This window comes from Fundulus heteroclitus, chromosome 16 (assembly GCF_011125445.2).
Source record: "Fundulus heteroclitus isolate FHET01 chromosome 16, MU-UCD_Fhet_4.1, whole genome shotgun sequence".
In the NCBI taxonomy this organism is placed as follows: Eukaryota; Metazoa; Chordata; class Actinopteri; order Cyprinodontiformes; family Fundulidae; genus Fundulus; species Fundulus heteroclitus.
In genome coordinates, this window is record NC_046376.1 from 35,915,505 (window position 1) to 35,931,673 (window position 16,169).

Consider the following 16,169-nt stretch of genomic DNA (forward strand, 5'->3'; position numbering starts at 1 on the left):
TCCAGACACTGTCTGTAAGCCCAATTTGGATGATGAGTATGGGTAGGAATGTGTTGCCTGTACCTGTGCATAGACTAAGTATCCTGAGACAATGGCAAAACAGAACGTTCTGGAAGAGTATTTTGGAATTGCTCCAAAACAATTAAGTCAGATAAATCTTTAGGACTTACCACACCTGAAACAGAACAGCAGCAATTAAAGTGGCTTAGCAACTCATGAGCAAAATCCAGTGAAAATACAGGCGATAAGCTTCAGTGTTAAAATGCACTGGAGCAACAGAATTTGCTCTGCATCCTGCCAACCTGTTAATTCAGAAACCCTCTCAATCAAAGAAGAAAAAAAATCACATCAAATTAAAACAGACATCAACCTCAAAGCACTATTAATATCAGCCGCTCACAACATAATACACCCATTTCTTCTGAGAAACAAGAACACGACTACTCAGGCAAAGGCAGGAGTCATCACTTCTACATCGGAACTGCATAAAAAAGCGTTGACTATCCAACAGTCAACCCTCGTACACAACACTCTTAAAACAAACTCAAGTCTTTTCCAATGAACGGCTCACCTCAGAAGTTATGTTTCCCATTATGAGGGGAAGATGGAGTGGGAGATCGACAGGCGGATTGATGCGGTGTCTGCTGTGAAGCGGGCGCTGTACCGATCTGTTGTGGTGAAGAGAGAGCTGAGCCAAAAGGCAAAGCTCTCGATTTACCGGTCGATCTACGTTCCCACCCTCATCTATGGTCACGAGCTATGGGTTGTGACCGAAAGAACGAGATCCTGGTGTTATGCCAGAAGCTGTGTGAATATGCTTATTATTATTATTCTCTGATTCAACGACTTTGGAAATCTTACTCATTACTAAAACTACACATGCAAAAATATAGGTGGAAATAAAAGAACCAAAATAAAAATAAACAATGGATTAAAATTGAGCGGTTAGCAGATCTTAACTCAACTCACAGTTGTTCAACACCGCCCTCAAAACACCGGCATTTGACGTATCAGCATTGACAGACAGAACAGCTTCGGGAATCTCCCTGGACGCTTTGATGTCTTACAAAAGCTAGTTCAGCTAAGCTCCCTACAGTCCAGACGTACATCACCCTCCCAAGATGGCTGCTACGATGACGTATGGTCTACCAATTTACATGATGTGTGAGGGGAGGTCCTAATGACGTAACCACGCTTATGCTGATAGGAGCTTCGAGAGGGCACGGCTAACTGGGAGTTTAAGCAAAGACCGCGAGTGGGGCTCGGACAACTAGATTAAATTTGCTGATAAGGAGAAGCGAGAAGAGAGGGGGGAAAGCATGGAAGAAGATGGAAAATAACTGAAACAGTGACCCACGGCGGGGTTATTGATAAACCACAATCAACACAGCAAAATCAATTGTAAAATGCATGCACATACAAAGAAAAACATTCAGCAAAATAATTCCAACTTCGTCGTGGAATAAAAGCATTAACCTACACCTACAAAGTTCTAACGTCTGCCCAGGCACTTCTAAACATCCTATGGATGAAAAAGAAATTTTTGAGGTGGTCCCGAATGAAGTCCCGGTTTGGATCCGTGAGCGCGCTCCGGATCACGCGGCGTCCTGAACACACCAGAGCAGGCAGCAGCAGGGGCGGGCGAGGAGGCTCTTTCGTTTCTTCCTCCGGGCTCAACAGTCGCTTTTGCTCGGCCCAGCAAAGCGTAGTCCTCTTTCGATCACTGGGAGATAAGGCGGCTTCCAGTATTTGATCAGAGGGAATTAAAAGTAGCTTTTAGAGTGGACCTCCTGCTAAGCAAAGCAGGGAATAACGTTTGCGTCGAAAAATCTCGGTCCAGTGAGAAACTCGAGCACGTGGCGTGTGGGTAATTAATCCACGGAGTACAGCTGTATGTCTTCTCAGGTTGGCAGTGTGCCAGAGAAAGAAGACAGATTCTCGTGCGTGAACGAGTTTTATCAACTTTTGCCTAGCAACGTTATCTCTCCGCTCCGTTGTTAGGGCGGCAGCCATTTTGGGCCGCGTTGCATGATGGGAGTTGGTGGCCATTTTGACCACATTGCATCATGGGAAACGCAGTCCAGCATGTCCCGAATTAATGCAGTCTCGTCACGTTTGAACTGGCATTACATACCCCCCTTTAGCTTTAAAGAGTGGGATGCTGGTCACAGTCTTTAAAGCTACAACCAAGTCCATTCTGGCGTGACGAAGATCCATTGTGCATGAGTGGAACAACCTAATAGTCTTTCTAGTAGTCCTTCGGGATTCATGCAGTTCCGTTCATCATCCAAGACGAGGAAAAAAACAAAAAAAACAAAGCATTCATTGTGCCTGGGTCAGTGACCTAGCCTGGGCAGACTAAGCTATAGCTAGTACTTTCTATTGGCTAATAAGGCAAACAATAAATGAAAAAAAAAAAGAAAATGCAAACTTCACAATCACCATTGTCGACACATTCATTGGTCATCGGGTTTGAACTTTGAACCAAAGAAAGGAGATAGGGAAAAAGGGGAAGGAAAAAGACAGCTGTTCGTAGTCTAATCAGCTTGTGGCTTTTGAGGAGCTGATGTTACGAACCTGGGGGCGACGAAGGTGAGGGTGTCAATCCTGGTTTGCAACTGTTTTATCTGCTTGTATGCTGCATACGCCATCGCAGTAGTGATGGCCCATCCAAATACAAGGAGAACCACAATAATGGTCATAATGTGAGTGTCGGTCGACTCTGTAGCTCTGGGGAAGCGAAGCAGAGGGACCGAGCTCAACTCTGATGGAGTGAGACTGAATTTAATCAGCTGGGTGCCTGCAAGTAAAAGCTGTCTCTCAATGCCGACATCAATGCTGAAATTGTATCCCTTAAAGACATCTATTATTTCAATCTCTGAGTCATATTTGTCAACTTCAAGGTGATGCAGAACCATGTTTCCAATGTGGACTACAGCACCTTGAGGTGGGGAACAGAAAATGGTTTGGGCAGTTTTAGTCTAGTAACTGTGTCATGCTGCTCGTAGGATAACAGGGCTTCTGCCTCTGGGGTGCCAACGAGCCAGCGGTTACCTGCCCGCTCAATTTTGGTTTCCACACCTGCATCTTTAAGGGTCATTCTAGCCTGACAGTTCTGTTCAGGAGATTCATTCCTTAGACCGCACAGGTAATGGGTAACGTCTTTGATAAATGGGTTGCTTGGGCATACCCAGTGGATGTCTTTGGTTTTGGTACAAAATCCAAATTAGGGACTAAATAAAGTTTGGGGTCAGCATCATGATAGGCTAATATTGAGGGGGTTTGTAGGTGTACGTGGGTCTCACCTTGCCAAAAACCGACATTCAATACTGATTTAAGCCTATACACATTAGCTCTTTCAATGATGGGAAGGTTTAGCATAAATCCTATCTCCAAGTTGTCAGGATTTACAAATATTGGAATTGCACTACCTAGGCTGTACGCCAGGTGTGTTTGTGGTGGTTGCAGTGTTTCACTAGAGGCAGATTTGAGAACCTGTTCGACCAAATCTACTGGTACCAGGTACGGAGGAATCCGTCCTTCAGCAAGGCTATTTATGGATGAACTAACCTCTCGAGTGAGGTCCTGCATTAAATCTCTAACAACCTGAGTATACATCATGTCATTCTTTGCCACTTCTGTGAGCGTTTCCAAAGCAATGCATGGTGTTATGGCTGAGTGTGAAATTATAGACGTGAAGTTCATTCTGTCCAGGGGTGATGCTGAAAAACTAGTCCATGCATTTGTTACTTCAAGGCTGGACTATTGTAATTCTTTACTATCGGGAAGTCCACAAAATGCAGTTCGAAGTCTTCAGCTGATCCAAAATGCTGCGGCAAGAGTTCTGATGAAAATCAACAAGAGGGATCTTATTTCTCCAATTTTAGCTTCCCTTCATTGGCTTCCTGTTAAATCAAGAATAGAATTTAAAATTCTATTACTAGATCAATGTGTGCTTCTGTGCTTTTTTGTCTCTCTTGTTGTGTCTCTGCTCTGTCTTCTGTAACCCCAGTCGGTCGAGGCAGATGGCCGTTCATACTGAGCCCGGTTCTGCCGGAGGTTTTCCTTCCCGTTAATGGGGAGTTTTTCTTCCCACTGTCGCTTCATGCTTGCTCAGTATGAGGGATTGCAGCAAAGCCATGTACAATGCAGACGACTCTCCCTGTGGCTCTACGGTTCCCCAGGAGTGAATGCTGCCTGTCGGGACTTTGATGCAATCAACTGGTTTCCTTATATAGGACATTTTTGACCAATCTGTATAATCTGACCCAATCTGTATAATATGATTGAACTTGATTTTGTAAAGTGCCTTGAGATGACATGTTTCATGATTTGGCGCTATATAAATAAAATTGAATTGAAGTTATGTATGGACATTTGCTTTGTTAGTGCATGTTTAAAATGTCCTAATTGAACATGCACTTGTCCTATTTAATGCTATGCATTGTTCTCTTCGGCAGGGGCGGAGTTAGGCTCCGTTCCATGTGAGGAGAGTTTAGTGGATGGTTTAGTTTGGTTCGCTTGAACCCATGTGTACTCTGGACTTTGCACGCTGGCTTCTAGGTTCTTTCGAGGCCACGCGAAAGTCGTGCGGAGACGGTCTTTTAAGTCAGCGACGCACTGGTGTGCCGTGTAGACGGTTGTCACACTGACGTCTTCGGGCTGGTAGATGAGATTCAGGAGAAGTGTCCTTTGTCTTCCTGTCATTATCTGGAAAAGTGTCACCCCTGTGGAGCATGGTGAGGTAGAGCGGATTAGCATTAGGACCAGGGGAAGCTTTATGTCCCGGTCCCTGCCATGGCTGCTGGCATGTTCCTTTGACATGCTGACCACGGTGCAGTTCATTCGCTCCACCTGTCCGGATGACTGTGGGCGGTAGGGGATGTGGAATTTAACTTCCCCGCCCAACATGTCAGAAAGCACGGTCAGGATGTTTGACGTGAAATGCGTTCCTCTGTCCGAGTCAATGGACAGGGGAAGGCCCCACCGGCTGAAAACGTGATTTAGCAGCAGGGCTGCTGTGGTGACAGCGGTGTCATTCGGTGCCGGCAAACATTCGACCCATTCTGTGAAACTGCCTGTTATTTTCAAAAGATATCTGTTACCTCTTGACGATTTGGGGACTGGACCAATCCAGTCAGTCTGCAAATGTGACCACGGAAATGTAACCCCCCTTCGCTGAAGCAGGGCTCAGTCTAGTGGTCGTGTGGGTTGTAACTGGCTGCAGGTTAAGCAGCCTTGTACATACTCCTGGGTGTCCTGGGCCGTTAAGGGCCAGGACGCCACCTGTTGGAAAGTTTTCAGATTAGCTTTGCAGCTTCTGTATCCTCCTACTGGTGAGTCATGGACGTGTGTCAATGTGATCCCAAGTTCGTTTGAATCTTTGGGCTGAATGGGCTGAAACTCATAAAACAGCTCCCTAGGTTCTGTTCTCTCCGTTTCAGTGGTCAGTGCATCAGCTTTTTCCAGCTGTTGCATCATTTCTGTTTTGAAACCAGGGTAGGGCTCAGTGGGTGAGTCCCGGTCCTCTGGTTGATTTGGTGCTGGTTCTGTTGGGTTGGTTGCTGTCGCATACACCAACAGGTTTCCTTCAGCTTCAAGCGTAGCACCACACATGGATCCAGCAGGCCGAGCTTCATGTCGCCTGATTTGGATCATGTTGGAAGGAAAAGTAAACACAGTGTCTGGGGAGTCCTGTCTGCCGGTCAAGGATAAGGGCAGGTCTCCAATGATGGGAATGCTCAGCTCAAAGTCGTGGAAAGAGCTTTCGATGAGCACCCCGAGAGGTTTATTTGCCACCACTTGGATCGGCATGTGGGTTGGATTCTCCACTAACAGGTAAGCTGAGCGGTTGTTCAGCTCAAGCAGGGGTGTGCCCCGGATGACCAGGTTGGATTCCTGGAAATAAGAAAGGGGTTGAAAGAAAACCTGTGTGCTCTGCATTTGTTGTCCTTTCAGAATGGCTAATCTGATAGGTACACCTGCAGTCTGTGGTGGTATTAGCATGTTTGTTTCGCTAGCCACCTGGCAAGCCTGTGGGATGGTTTGCCCTGATCGCATGGCTTCAGGGGTGCCCAGGAAGGAACTTGGGGTCACGTGAGCTTGGGCCCACAGGACCTGGTTACAAGTGTCCAGCTGTGCACCCAGCCGTACCAGAAAATCAGCACCAACAAACACTGGAGGATGGAAATTCTCCACAATGCTAAAAGGATGAGAGAGCTGTCTTGTGCCAATCTGTGCATAAAGTATGCACACCCCCGTTGCTTTCAGAAGCCGGCGAGGCCAGTCTGCTGAGAGCAAGTAGTGGCTGTGTTTTGTTTCAGCCAGATGGGGCTTTCCACGGCACAGAGAGCTGTACAGATCTCTGCTGATCGCAGATTTCTCTGACCAAAGAGCCAGCAGCACGTCTGGCATGAATGTGCTTTCCAGGTGCACAGCTTCGGCCACTCTGGGGTTATAGGGTTCAACTCCAGAGTGTTTAAGTGAGCAGAGGAAAGATGTGTGGCTGCAGAGAGAAGTTCTCTGATCGCTGAGAAGCGGTGGTGTGTCAGAGGATTTCGAAATCGGCTCTGTTGAAGGCAGAAATGGTGCCAAGAGTTCTTTGGGCTCTTCGGAGCATGCCACCTGGTTGATAGGGACGGACGGTCCACTTCCAGAAGTAAGAGGCTTGGGAGTCCCCACTTGGGCCCAAAGATGACCATGATAGCAGTCAATGAGTGGGGCTAACCTGTTCAACAGATCCTGACCCACAAGAAAAGGTTCTGTGTCCAAAGTACATATGTAGATGGGGTGCACCAGGGTCATGTCACGGAAAGTGATGTCTAACCACGCCCGTTTGGTGATGCATGACTGATCCTGAGTGTAGCTAGTGATGCCCACGTTACAGGTCTCCACCTGGAACGGTTTCCCAAGAGACACCATAGATCTGGTCACCTCATCAAACAAATCTGAGCACATTAGACTGATCTCGGAACCCGTGTCTAAAAGAGCATTTGCAGTTACACATCCTCCGATAACTGTTGAGCAGTATAAGCGATGCGCATTTTCATGATGGTTTAGCTCACCTAGAAACCTTGCTGATGGGATCTTAGAAGGTTGTTGGTGATTTTTCGGTTGGTTCCCCCACTTAATCAGATAAACTCTGTTAGAAGGGGGAGCCTGGTCCACGCCTAGTCATGCTGACGGGGGTTTTGGGCCTGGCTTACCTGGAGGGTCGACAGGATTGGATGATGGCTGGGATGGCTGCGGCACAATCTGACGCACTGTTTTGGCTAGCAACCTGCGAAAAGTCTCCTCCATCTCCTTTCTCATTGACTCCTCCATGCGCAGGTTCCAGCCTTTGTTGTCATGTGTGCTTTTCGGCTTTTCTGGCCCTTCAGTTTGCTTACAGTATCGGGCTGGATCCGGCTTGTGCCATTTTTGAAACCTCTCACCTTCCATGCTGTCATGCTGACCTCTCTTATCCTGAGAAGCATTCTTCTGCTGCGGCTCAAAACCATGTTGCTTCCTAGGGCCAAATCTAGTTTTAGGTTTGAAGGGAGGCATCTCATGTCCCTCCAGACTTAAACTCTTTTCTGGTTTGGTCTGAATCTGCAGAACCTTTTTATCACTATCGGCTCCTTTATTGGGCCGGACACGTGTTTCCTATGCCACCTGCGCGTATTTCCTGATTTCCTGCATGGTAAGTTTCTTGGTTCTACAATGCATGGTAACCTCATAACGCACGCTTTCATGAAGATTATGGAGGAACAAAGATTTGAAAGTGTGGTCTTCCTCCAAGCCGGGAGCATGTCGTCCCTGAAAGTAAGCAGCCCGCAAGCGACGGTAGTACTCTTTTGGTGCTTCAGTTCTCTTTTGCTGAATTGCAAAAGCTCCAAGAGTTGCAGAAGCTGGGTCTGTAAACACCGAATATTCTTCTCTTAAAGCCTGACAAAGAGCTGAATAACGGTCACGTGTAGCTGGAGGGGGGCTTTCTATGAAAACATGGACACTTCTGGACGTGGTTTTCCAGATAAGCTTCAACTTTTCTCGAGCTGAGGGGCTATAAAAGTCTAGCAGACAGCGCTCTACCTCTCTGAGATAGTCATCAATGGTGGATTCTGTATTGCTAGGATCAAAACGCTCTATGTCTCGGGCCAGGGACTCAAGTTGACGCATCCGCAGTCCCTGTTCTGGGATCGGAGCTGGTCCATCTGAGTCCTCTCCTGACGACTCCTGCCTGCGGTAACCACGATGGGAATGAGGCTCCAGTTTCGACTTCCTACCTGGCATCGACGGCCGCTCGTGGGACGCCGGGGGACCCTCCCTGTCATGAACTCTTGTCTGTGGACGCAGTTCAGAGGAGTGGGGTTCACCTGTGTCCCAGGAACGGTGCTCCCGTCGCCCTGGTGGGGGGAAAAGATCATAGCGGACCGTGTCAGGGGTCAGGTGGGAAGCAGGTGTTTTTCCATGATTTACATCTTGTGGATCAGTCCTGATTGCCACCGTAAGTTGTTTAGGCATTTCTTTCCGTATCACACTGCTATATCTGTCCTGACCTTCGCTTACCCCTTGCTCAGAAGGTGTCTGAGGGCCCAGTTCATCCAATGTCCTCCAGGTGTGATCCCCATGTTTTCCTTTGGGGTTCTCACCCTCAGATCCTTCTGGCTGCAAGCTAATGAGATCCTCCTCTCGCTCCTCTGTGAGATGACAGCTGCCCTGAACACTTCTCTGTTCTAGCTCCCTGATTCTTTCCTCAGCTGCGATCCGCATCTCAACCTCTCTGTTACGCAGATCGTCTCTAGCGTTAACCTTCGATGGTATAACGCAGATAATTCACCCAAAATATCTGCTACCAATCTATGTTTAGCCTTGCTCTGGACCTCCTCCACCAATTCCTGAATTCTCCTCTCACAGTCCTCTATGTTAAACTGGTTCAGGCGGGTTTGTTCGTCCGGTGTCATTTTAAGCAATGAGCTAATGACATCCTGGGCCTCCATTCCAATGGAAGGGTCTGGACCTTCAGCTCCTTTGACTGAAGAACCGCTACTATCCATTCTTTGTCAGCTATGGATAACAACACAACAACGGTAGCTCAGCACTACACAACAACAAGTAACAACACTGTAGTTTAGCTCAGCGCTAAATGACAGACAACAAATAACGCTGTATTCTAGCTTAGCACTAGGCAACAACGCATACACTTTAGTTTAGCTCAGCGCTAAACAACAACTGCTAACAACAACTGTTAAGTGGCTTCACCTTAACTGTCAACAGCAAACACGCACTATGACTGACACTTTACTGCAGGAAGTGGGTTCAAATACGTGCGTTTAATTAGGCTGTGCAGGGGAAAATCAACCCTGCGACTTACAACTCCTATGTTTTAGGAACGGTTAATATGCTTGTTTAACTTTGAGAATATTAACTTTGAGTGACATGGACCACTAACCTTTCGGCCAGTAATTATGTGATAAAGCTGTGGCTTTGTTTGTGATGTAAGTTATTTAAGAACAGGTGCTCTACACATGAGTGGAAAATAGCAAAGTTTTTTGGAGCTTCAGAGGTGGCAAAGAATGACAGTTAAAAACCGCTAAATTGCAACTTTAGTTTCAAAATCACAGCTCAATTATTTGACCACTTATGATGAGCAGAAGGGGATAAGGGAGGAAAGAAAAGAAATTACCAAAATAAAATAAATAAATAAAAAAAATCAAAAAGGAGTAAAAAAAAAATATATATATATATATATATATATATATATATATATATATATATATATATATATATATATATATATATATATATATATATATATAAATAAGATATGATAAGTAAAAAAAGTGAATAAAATAAAATTAAAAGATCAAAAGGGCGTAACTATAAGGCAAGTTTTTGAGAAACTGACATTCAAAATGGTCCCTCCGGGACACTAAGCGGTCTAAGCTGTCTTTAAAACCGTGACTGCAACTACCTATCCTGGCCACCAGATGGAGGCAGGGTGCCCTTCACTTGGGAAGACTGAGCTGTAATTACACACAATGTCCAGCCGATGGGGAATCATGTCCCTCTTTAAAACAATTATGCTGCAATTACACACAACATCCACCAGATGGAGGCAAGGTCTCTCTTTTCAAAGCAGAACACGACACAGACACTGATCAGTAGCAGACGCTGGCTGCTGTCTGTTTTAATCTAGCTGACGTCCAGTCCAGAAATCAATATTCAAACCTCAGGTTAACAGCCTCAAACCCCCACAAACACGTATATATTTAGTAATGATGCTTCCTTAATCAATTATGACCGAATAGCCCTTTTGGCAAGGTGAGCAGTCAAAATGCTGGAATATGGATTGTGTTCATTAAATTCAGCGTAGTCCTCTTTCGATCACTGGGAGATAAGGCGGCTTCCAGTATTTGATCAGAGGGAATTAAAAGTAGCTTTTAGAGTGGACCTCCTGCTAAGCAAAGCAGGGAATAACGTTTGCGTTGAAAAATCTCGGTCCAGCGAGAAACTCGAGCACGTGGCGTGTGGGTAATTAATCCACGGAGTACAGCTGTATGTCTTCTCAGGTTGGCAGTGTGCCAGAGAAAGAAGACAGATTCTCGTGCGTGAACGAGTTTTATCAACTTTTGCCTAGCAACGTTATCTCTCCACTCCGTTGTTAGGGCGGCAGCAATTTTGGGCCGCGTTGCATGATGGGAGTTGGTGGCCATTTTGACCACATTGCATCATGGGAAACGCAGTCCGTCATGTCCTGAATTAATGCAGTCTTGTCACGTTTGAACTGGCATTACACTGGATACAAGCGACCAAAATGAGTTTTCTCCGTAGTGTTTCTGGACTCTCCCTTAGAGATAGGGTGAGGAGCTCAGTCATCCGGGGAGGACTCAGAGTAGAGCCGCTGCTCATCCACATCAAGAGGAGCCAGTTGAGGTGGCTCGGGCATTTGATTAGGATGCCTCCTGGACGCCTCCCTGGTGAGGTGTTCCGGTCACGTCCCACCGGGAGGAGACCCAGAGGGGACCCAGAACATGCTGGAGGGACTATGTCTCTCGGCTGGCCTGGGAACGCCTTGGGATCCCCCCGGAGGACCTGGCCCAAGTGGCTGGGGAGAGGGACGTCTGGGCCTCCCTACTGAAGCTGCTACCCCCGCGACCCGACCCCGGATAAGCAGGAGACAATGGATGGATAGATGGATGGATGGATGGATGGATGGATGGATGGATATTTGTGCATATATATCCAAGTCTGCCAGAAAGCTGACAAGCTCAGTAGGCTAAATCTTCTTGAGGCACCTTGATATTGGGGCCAGCCCACCAACCATTGATTAAATAATGAACATCTGAAATCGCAGTGCGTATGCCCAACATACTCTCAGTAGACAACTGCGGGTCACAAATCCTCTGGCCCCAAGCTTGGAAACAAAGCCTCGGGGGGCATTGTTTCCATTCTGCTCACAATGGTGTAGATGGCATCACAGCCTGGTTCCAGATTTGCAGACAGAGATACTTTCACTGCTATCATAATAAAATTAACTCTCCGTGAACCGTCAAAGGCCATAATCTGACAGCTAGCAGCTCAGCAGTAAATCCTTAGTGCAAAGGATCTCGTGTCCAAGGCTGCACCATCTTACTAATAAACCCAGCCCTCTCCATCCTCTTACCGCTCTCCTTCATTCTGTTAGCTCTGATCAGATGGAGATGGAAGCCGTGCATGTTTACACTTGAGTCTGAAATTTGCTCTGTTAGCCAGGTCTCGGTTAGCATTAGTAGACTAGCCTTTCTATACAGGTGCTTCTCTCTTGTTAGATTGGCTAAGTCCTCCACTGTGTTTCTCAGAGATCTCACATTTTTCATGATAATGGATGGAAACACGGGTCATATCTTTTCCTCCAAGTGTGTCTGCCAGGAGGTCCGGAATTCCCTCCTTGAGTTGTTGCCCCAGCCACCCGATCTCAAATAACCAAAAGATAAGGATGGATTCCTGCAGTTTTTGCTTTGATTTGTTGATGTAAGTTTTTCTAAACCTGGTACAGCATTTAGGTTTCTGGTGAATTTTACAATATACACACTACAATTTGGTTTTGTTTATAAAACCTCTGGTTACATTATGATAATTAAATATATGTTGTTATATTAATAAAATTTTTGATGTGAATGCCCCCGCCCCCGCCCCCGCCTCCTCCACTGTGTAAACTAAAAGTAGAAATATTGTTAAATTTTAACTACAAGTTGTCATGACCCAGTTCATTTGAGGCAGATTTATGTTTTTATTTAATTAACACAAGTTTTAAACAAAAAAACAGAATATTTTAAAGTATGGTAGGACAGCAGCCCAAAACAAACAAAACCAAGACAATGTCCAACGCAACACCAAACTAATTTAACAAAAGCAAAAGCAGCTATATATTACAAAAACCAATCTAACAAAAATACTAGGACTGCCTGCAATTGGGGAAGCAGAAGCAGGTACTGGTGTAAGGAGCATACACTGGGTAGACTGGCCCAGGTGCTCCCAGTCAACAGCTAACTCCATGCCACACTCATTTCATCTAAGAACAATTACTCTGGGAAAGACAGGAGTTTTGCCCCACAAAAAAGGGGGTTCCCAAGGGACAAAATGTTACACAAAATGTTAAGATTATCCTGCCAATACCAACCCTCAAAACACTAAGTCTGTCTCACCACGTACCTCATGCCAGCAACCAGATCAGAGATTTGAAGGGAGCAATAAAGACAAACATACATAGCTGGCAATAACATTAAATTACAGGGACACTATATAAGGCATCTGTCTAAGACTGGATCATCCAAACACTGGGTGTCCAGGAGATCATGAGGCTATGTATTTCCAGATCTTGGACCCACTGACAAGGCTGGACCCACCAGTGCTGACTTCTGCCTGCACAGTGCCATTTCCACCAATGAGTCATGAGAGTGATATGGCTTCAACAAATTCACATGACACAGAGTGGACTTCTTACGGCTCAGAGTAGAAATAGCACAATTCTGTTCTTATACCTTCAGAGCATGAACCCATAAATTTCACCCAGAAGGGAAATTCCAAAACAGGTAACAGGGCCAGAACCTGATCACTAGGGCTGACAACACATTGTTTAGCTTTTCGGTCATAGGGGCTTTCCATCTTTATTTGAGCAGCTGACAACTTCTCATGTGCCAAAACACTAGCTAATTAAAGCCAATGCCTAAAACCATTTACATAGTGCGACAGATTTATAGGTGGCTCAGAATCCTCCAGGTTCTGCTGCAAAAGGGACCACGGACAGTATGCCCAAACACCCGGTCATTTGGACTGAACTCTGCGCTTTCCGGTACTACCTCTCTTCCAGACAACAAAAGCCACAAACAACCTTCCTCCCAGTACAGACCCAGTTCAGTACAATAAGCACGTAAAAGGGATTCTAGCATTTGGGGAAAACGCTCCAGTGCGCCCTGGCTGTTGCATGGTACGCTGATGCACGATGATGTTTAATGCACAGCTGCTTTAGAACCTGTGAAGACATGCAAGACGAAAAATTGGAAGCTTGATTGCTTTGCACAACAGAAGCAATGCCAAAAATAGATATAAACTGTGTCAATGCCTTTACAATAGATTTTGAGATAATACTATCTAACTGATAAGCAGCAGGATAACATGTAGTGTGACACATTACAGTTAACAAATAAATACTACCAGCTTTTGGACAAGGAAGAGTGATCAAAAGGTTTGATTTGGTTTCCCTATAAAAGTTGGCACGTGTGACAGGTGCGAATATAAGTGGAAGCATCACGTTTTAAACAAGGCCAGAAATGGTACAGAAGGATATGATTGTATGTTTTTTGTACCCCTAAATGGTACGCGTGTGCCTGTAACTGCACACAACTGCGTCACCCCAGAGCCTTTACATACATTTTTCTGCATGCCCCACTGAAACTATATCTGCAAAGATTTTAGGTGGCATCCCCTCACCCAGCCAACAAATCATTCCACAAAATTATGAAATGCCATCCACAGGCATCTTGGGACACATACCCATACAAACTTCTCCCTGCACGAGTTCTGAGTCCAGACACAGTCTATGCACAGGTACAGGCAACACATTCCTACCCATACTCATCATCCAAACTGGGCTTACAGACAAAGTATCCTGAGACAATGGCAAAACAGAACGTTCTGGAAAAGTATTTTGGAATTGCTCCAAGACAATTAAGTCAGATAAATCTTTAGGACTTACCACACCTGAAACAGAACAGCAGCAATTAAAGTGGCTTAGCAACTCATGAGCAAAATCCAGTGAAAATACTGGTCGATAAGCTTCAGTGTTAAAATGCACTGGAGCAACAGAATTTGCTCTGCATCCTGCCAACCTGTTAATTCAGAAACCCTCTCAATCAAAGAAGAAAAAAAATCACATCAAATTAAAACAGACATCAACCTCAAAGCACTATTAATATCAGCTTGCTCACAACATGACACACCCATTTCTTCTGAGAAACAAGAACACGACTACTCAGTCATCACTTCTACAATTGAACTGCATAAAAAAAGCATTGACTATCCAACAGTCAACCCTCATTACACAACACTCTTAAAACAAACTCAAGTCTTTTCCAATGAATGGCTCACCTCAGAAGTTATGTTCCCCATCATACTGGTCCCTGCTTGCAGTCCGGAAATCAACAGCAATAAGCCAAGTCCTTGTGCGGAAAAAGCTGTATTTCCAGTCTGTGTTTGCATGTTAGCCCAAGCGTTCATACAGATGAAAAAAAATGGTCTTGCCTGCCTTCCCACAGTGATGGTAATGTCTGAGGAAGTTGCACAAAAAACATTTCATCAAAACACAAAAGCTTGCTGATGTCTTCCATATGTTGGCTACACAAGTATAGATCTCCCAATATGAACCAGATGTTTGAGTCCAAGCAGTCTGAAAAATATCTGGGATATTTTTTTTCCAAACAAAGGCACTTTGTTCGGAACAAAGATATGTAACAAAAACAGAACCAATGCATAAGCAGTATTGGGAAACCCTCGTTAACCAGCTCATAGCACAGCTGAGTGGTGATTTTCAATCATGTGATTAACTTTGAATAAACACACACAAACTTAGTAGTTCCAAAGCCATTTTATATGATGACACCTCACAAATGATTTGAAAGGAAGTTGGCAACAATGTACTGAACTCTGTGAAAACTAGATGTCATCAGCTTTAGTAAAAATACAGAAGTAACTAGAACAGGCAGTTATAAATTGGTACAAAGCCAAACCTAGCAAGTCTGACCTTGACCTCGTCCCTCACAGTGCACTTCCTTCACTAGCTTCACGGCAGCTTGACGTTGACCAAGTTGGAAATTTGCAGGACAAAACTGAGTTCTTAAATCTTGCAATTTCAAGGCATTTAGCATATGGGTGATATTGAAACAAATTTCAGTTTATAGTCAGATACACATGTCTATAGCTGGGACAATATTTTCTACTGTCCTTAGATTCAACCAAAGATTGCTGAATGTCATTTCAGCAAAATAGGCAGTTCAAACCTAAATTAAGAAATTACTTTTAGTAATTCAGTTTGCAGTAAAATTCTCAAAATATTATCAGAATGTTCATATCTTGAACAATATAAGGTAAGGTTATGGACCAAGATCAAACTCTTTTTCAACAAAACAAACCTGTAAACTGTAATTTCAACATTTTTCCAACAGGGACCCAAATAGAAAAATGTATATAAAATTCATAGTTTATCATAGAATTCCCCAAGTATTTCCACAAAACAAATTTAACTTTTACTCATATCCTCAGATTCTCAGATTACCATATCTGCAGAAGAAATTATATTTTTTGGTTTGAACAAGAAAGAAAAATAAGTAAGGTAAGTAGAAAACAGAGCAGAAATTAACAATGTTTTTTGGTGTTGCTGTTATTGAGCCGTAACTGCTGTTGTTGTCTAAGACTGTGTGGATGTGTAGTGAGGGCCAGTGGCATAAATGGAGGATCAAAACACAAATTTACACTGGTCAGTCAAGTACAAGGCATTTCTTGGGCAGTACTATAAAGCTTGGAGCTCCACACTACCCCAGACATTTTGAATTGAGAAAGCTTTCTGGATAGGAAGTGAAACGTCTTCAAACTTCGAAAAAAAAAGTCCAGTTATTTTGTTTTTTAACTTTTTTTGGAATGTGTCTGGGCTCACC

At 44.7% G+C, this 16,169-nt stretch overlaps 1 protein-coding gene across 2 annotated transcripts in view; it reads right to left on the reverse strand.

Moving 5' to 3' along the window:
• The window catches only part of LOC105937975 (cytosolic phospholipase A2 gamma), a 41,781-nt gene extending 26,791 nt beyond the window's left edge, over positions 1-14,990 (reverse strand). The window contains exon 1 of one of the 2 annotated variants that reach the window (XM_012879561.3): positions 14,608-14,990. In XM_012879561.3, coding sequence (XP_012735015.2) covers positions 14,608-14,736 — 129 coding nt within the window. In that variant the 5' untranslated portion in view covers positions 14,737-14,990. Of the gene's footprint in view, positions 1-571; positions 600-14,607 lie in introns of those variants that run through there. The other variant, XM_036148579.1, reaches the window with a different exon arrangement.
• Between the last annotated feature and the right edge of the window lie 1,179 nt (positions 14,991-16,169).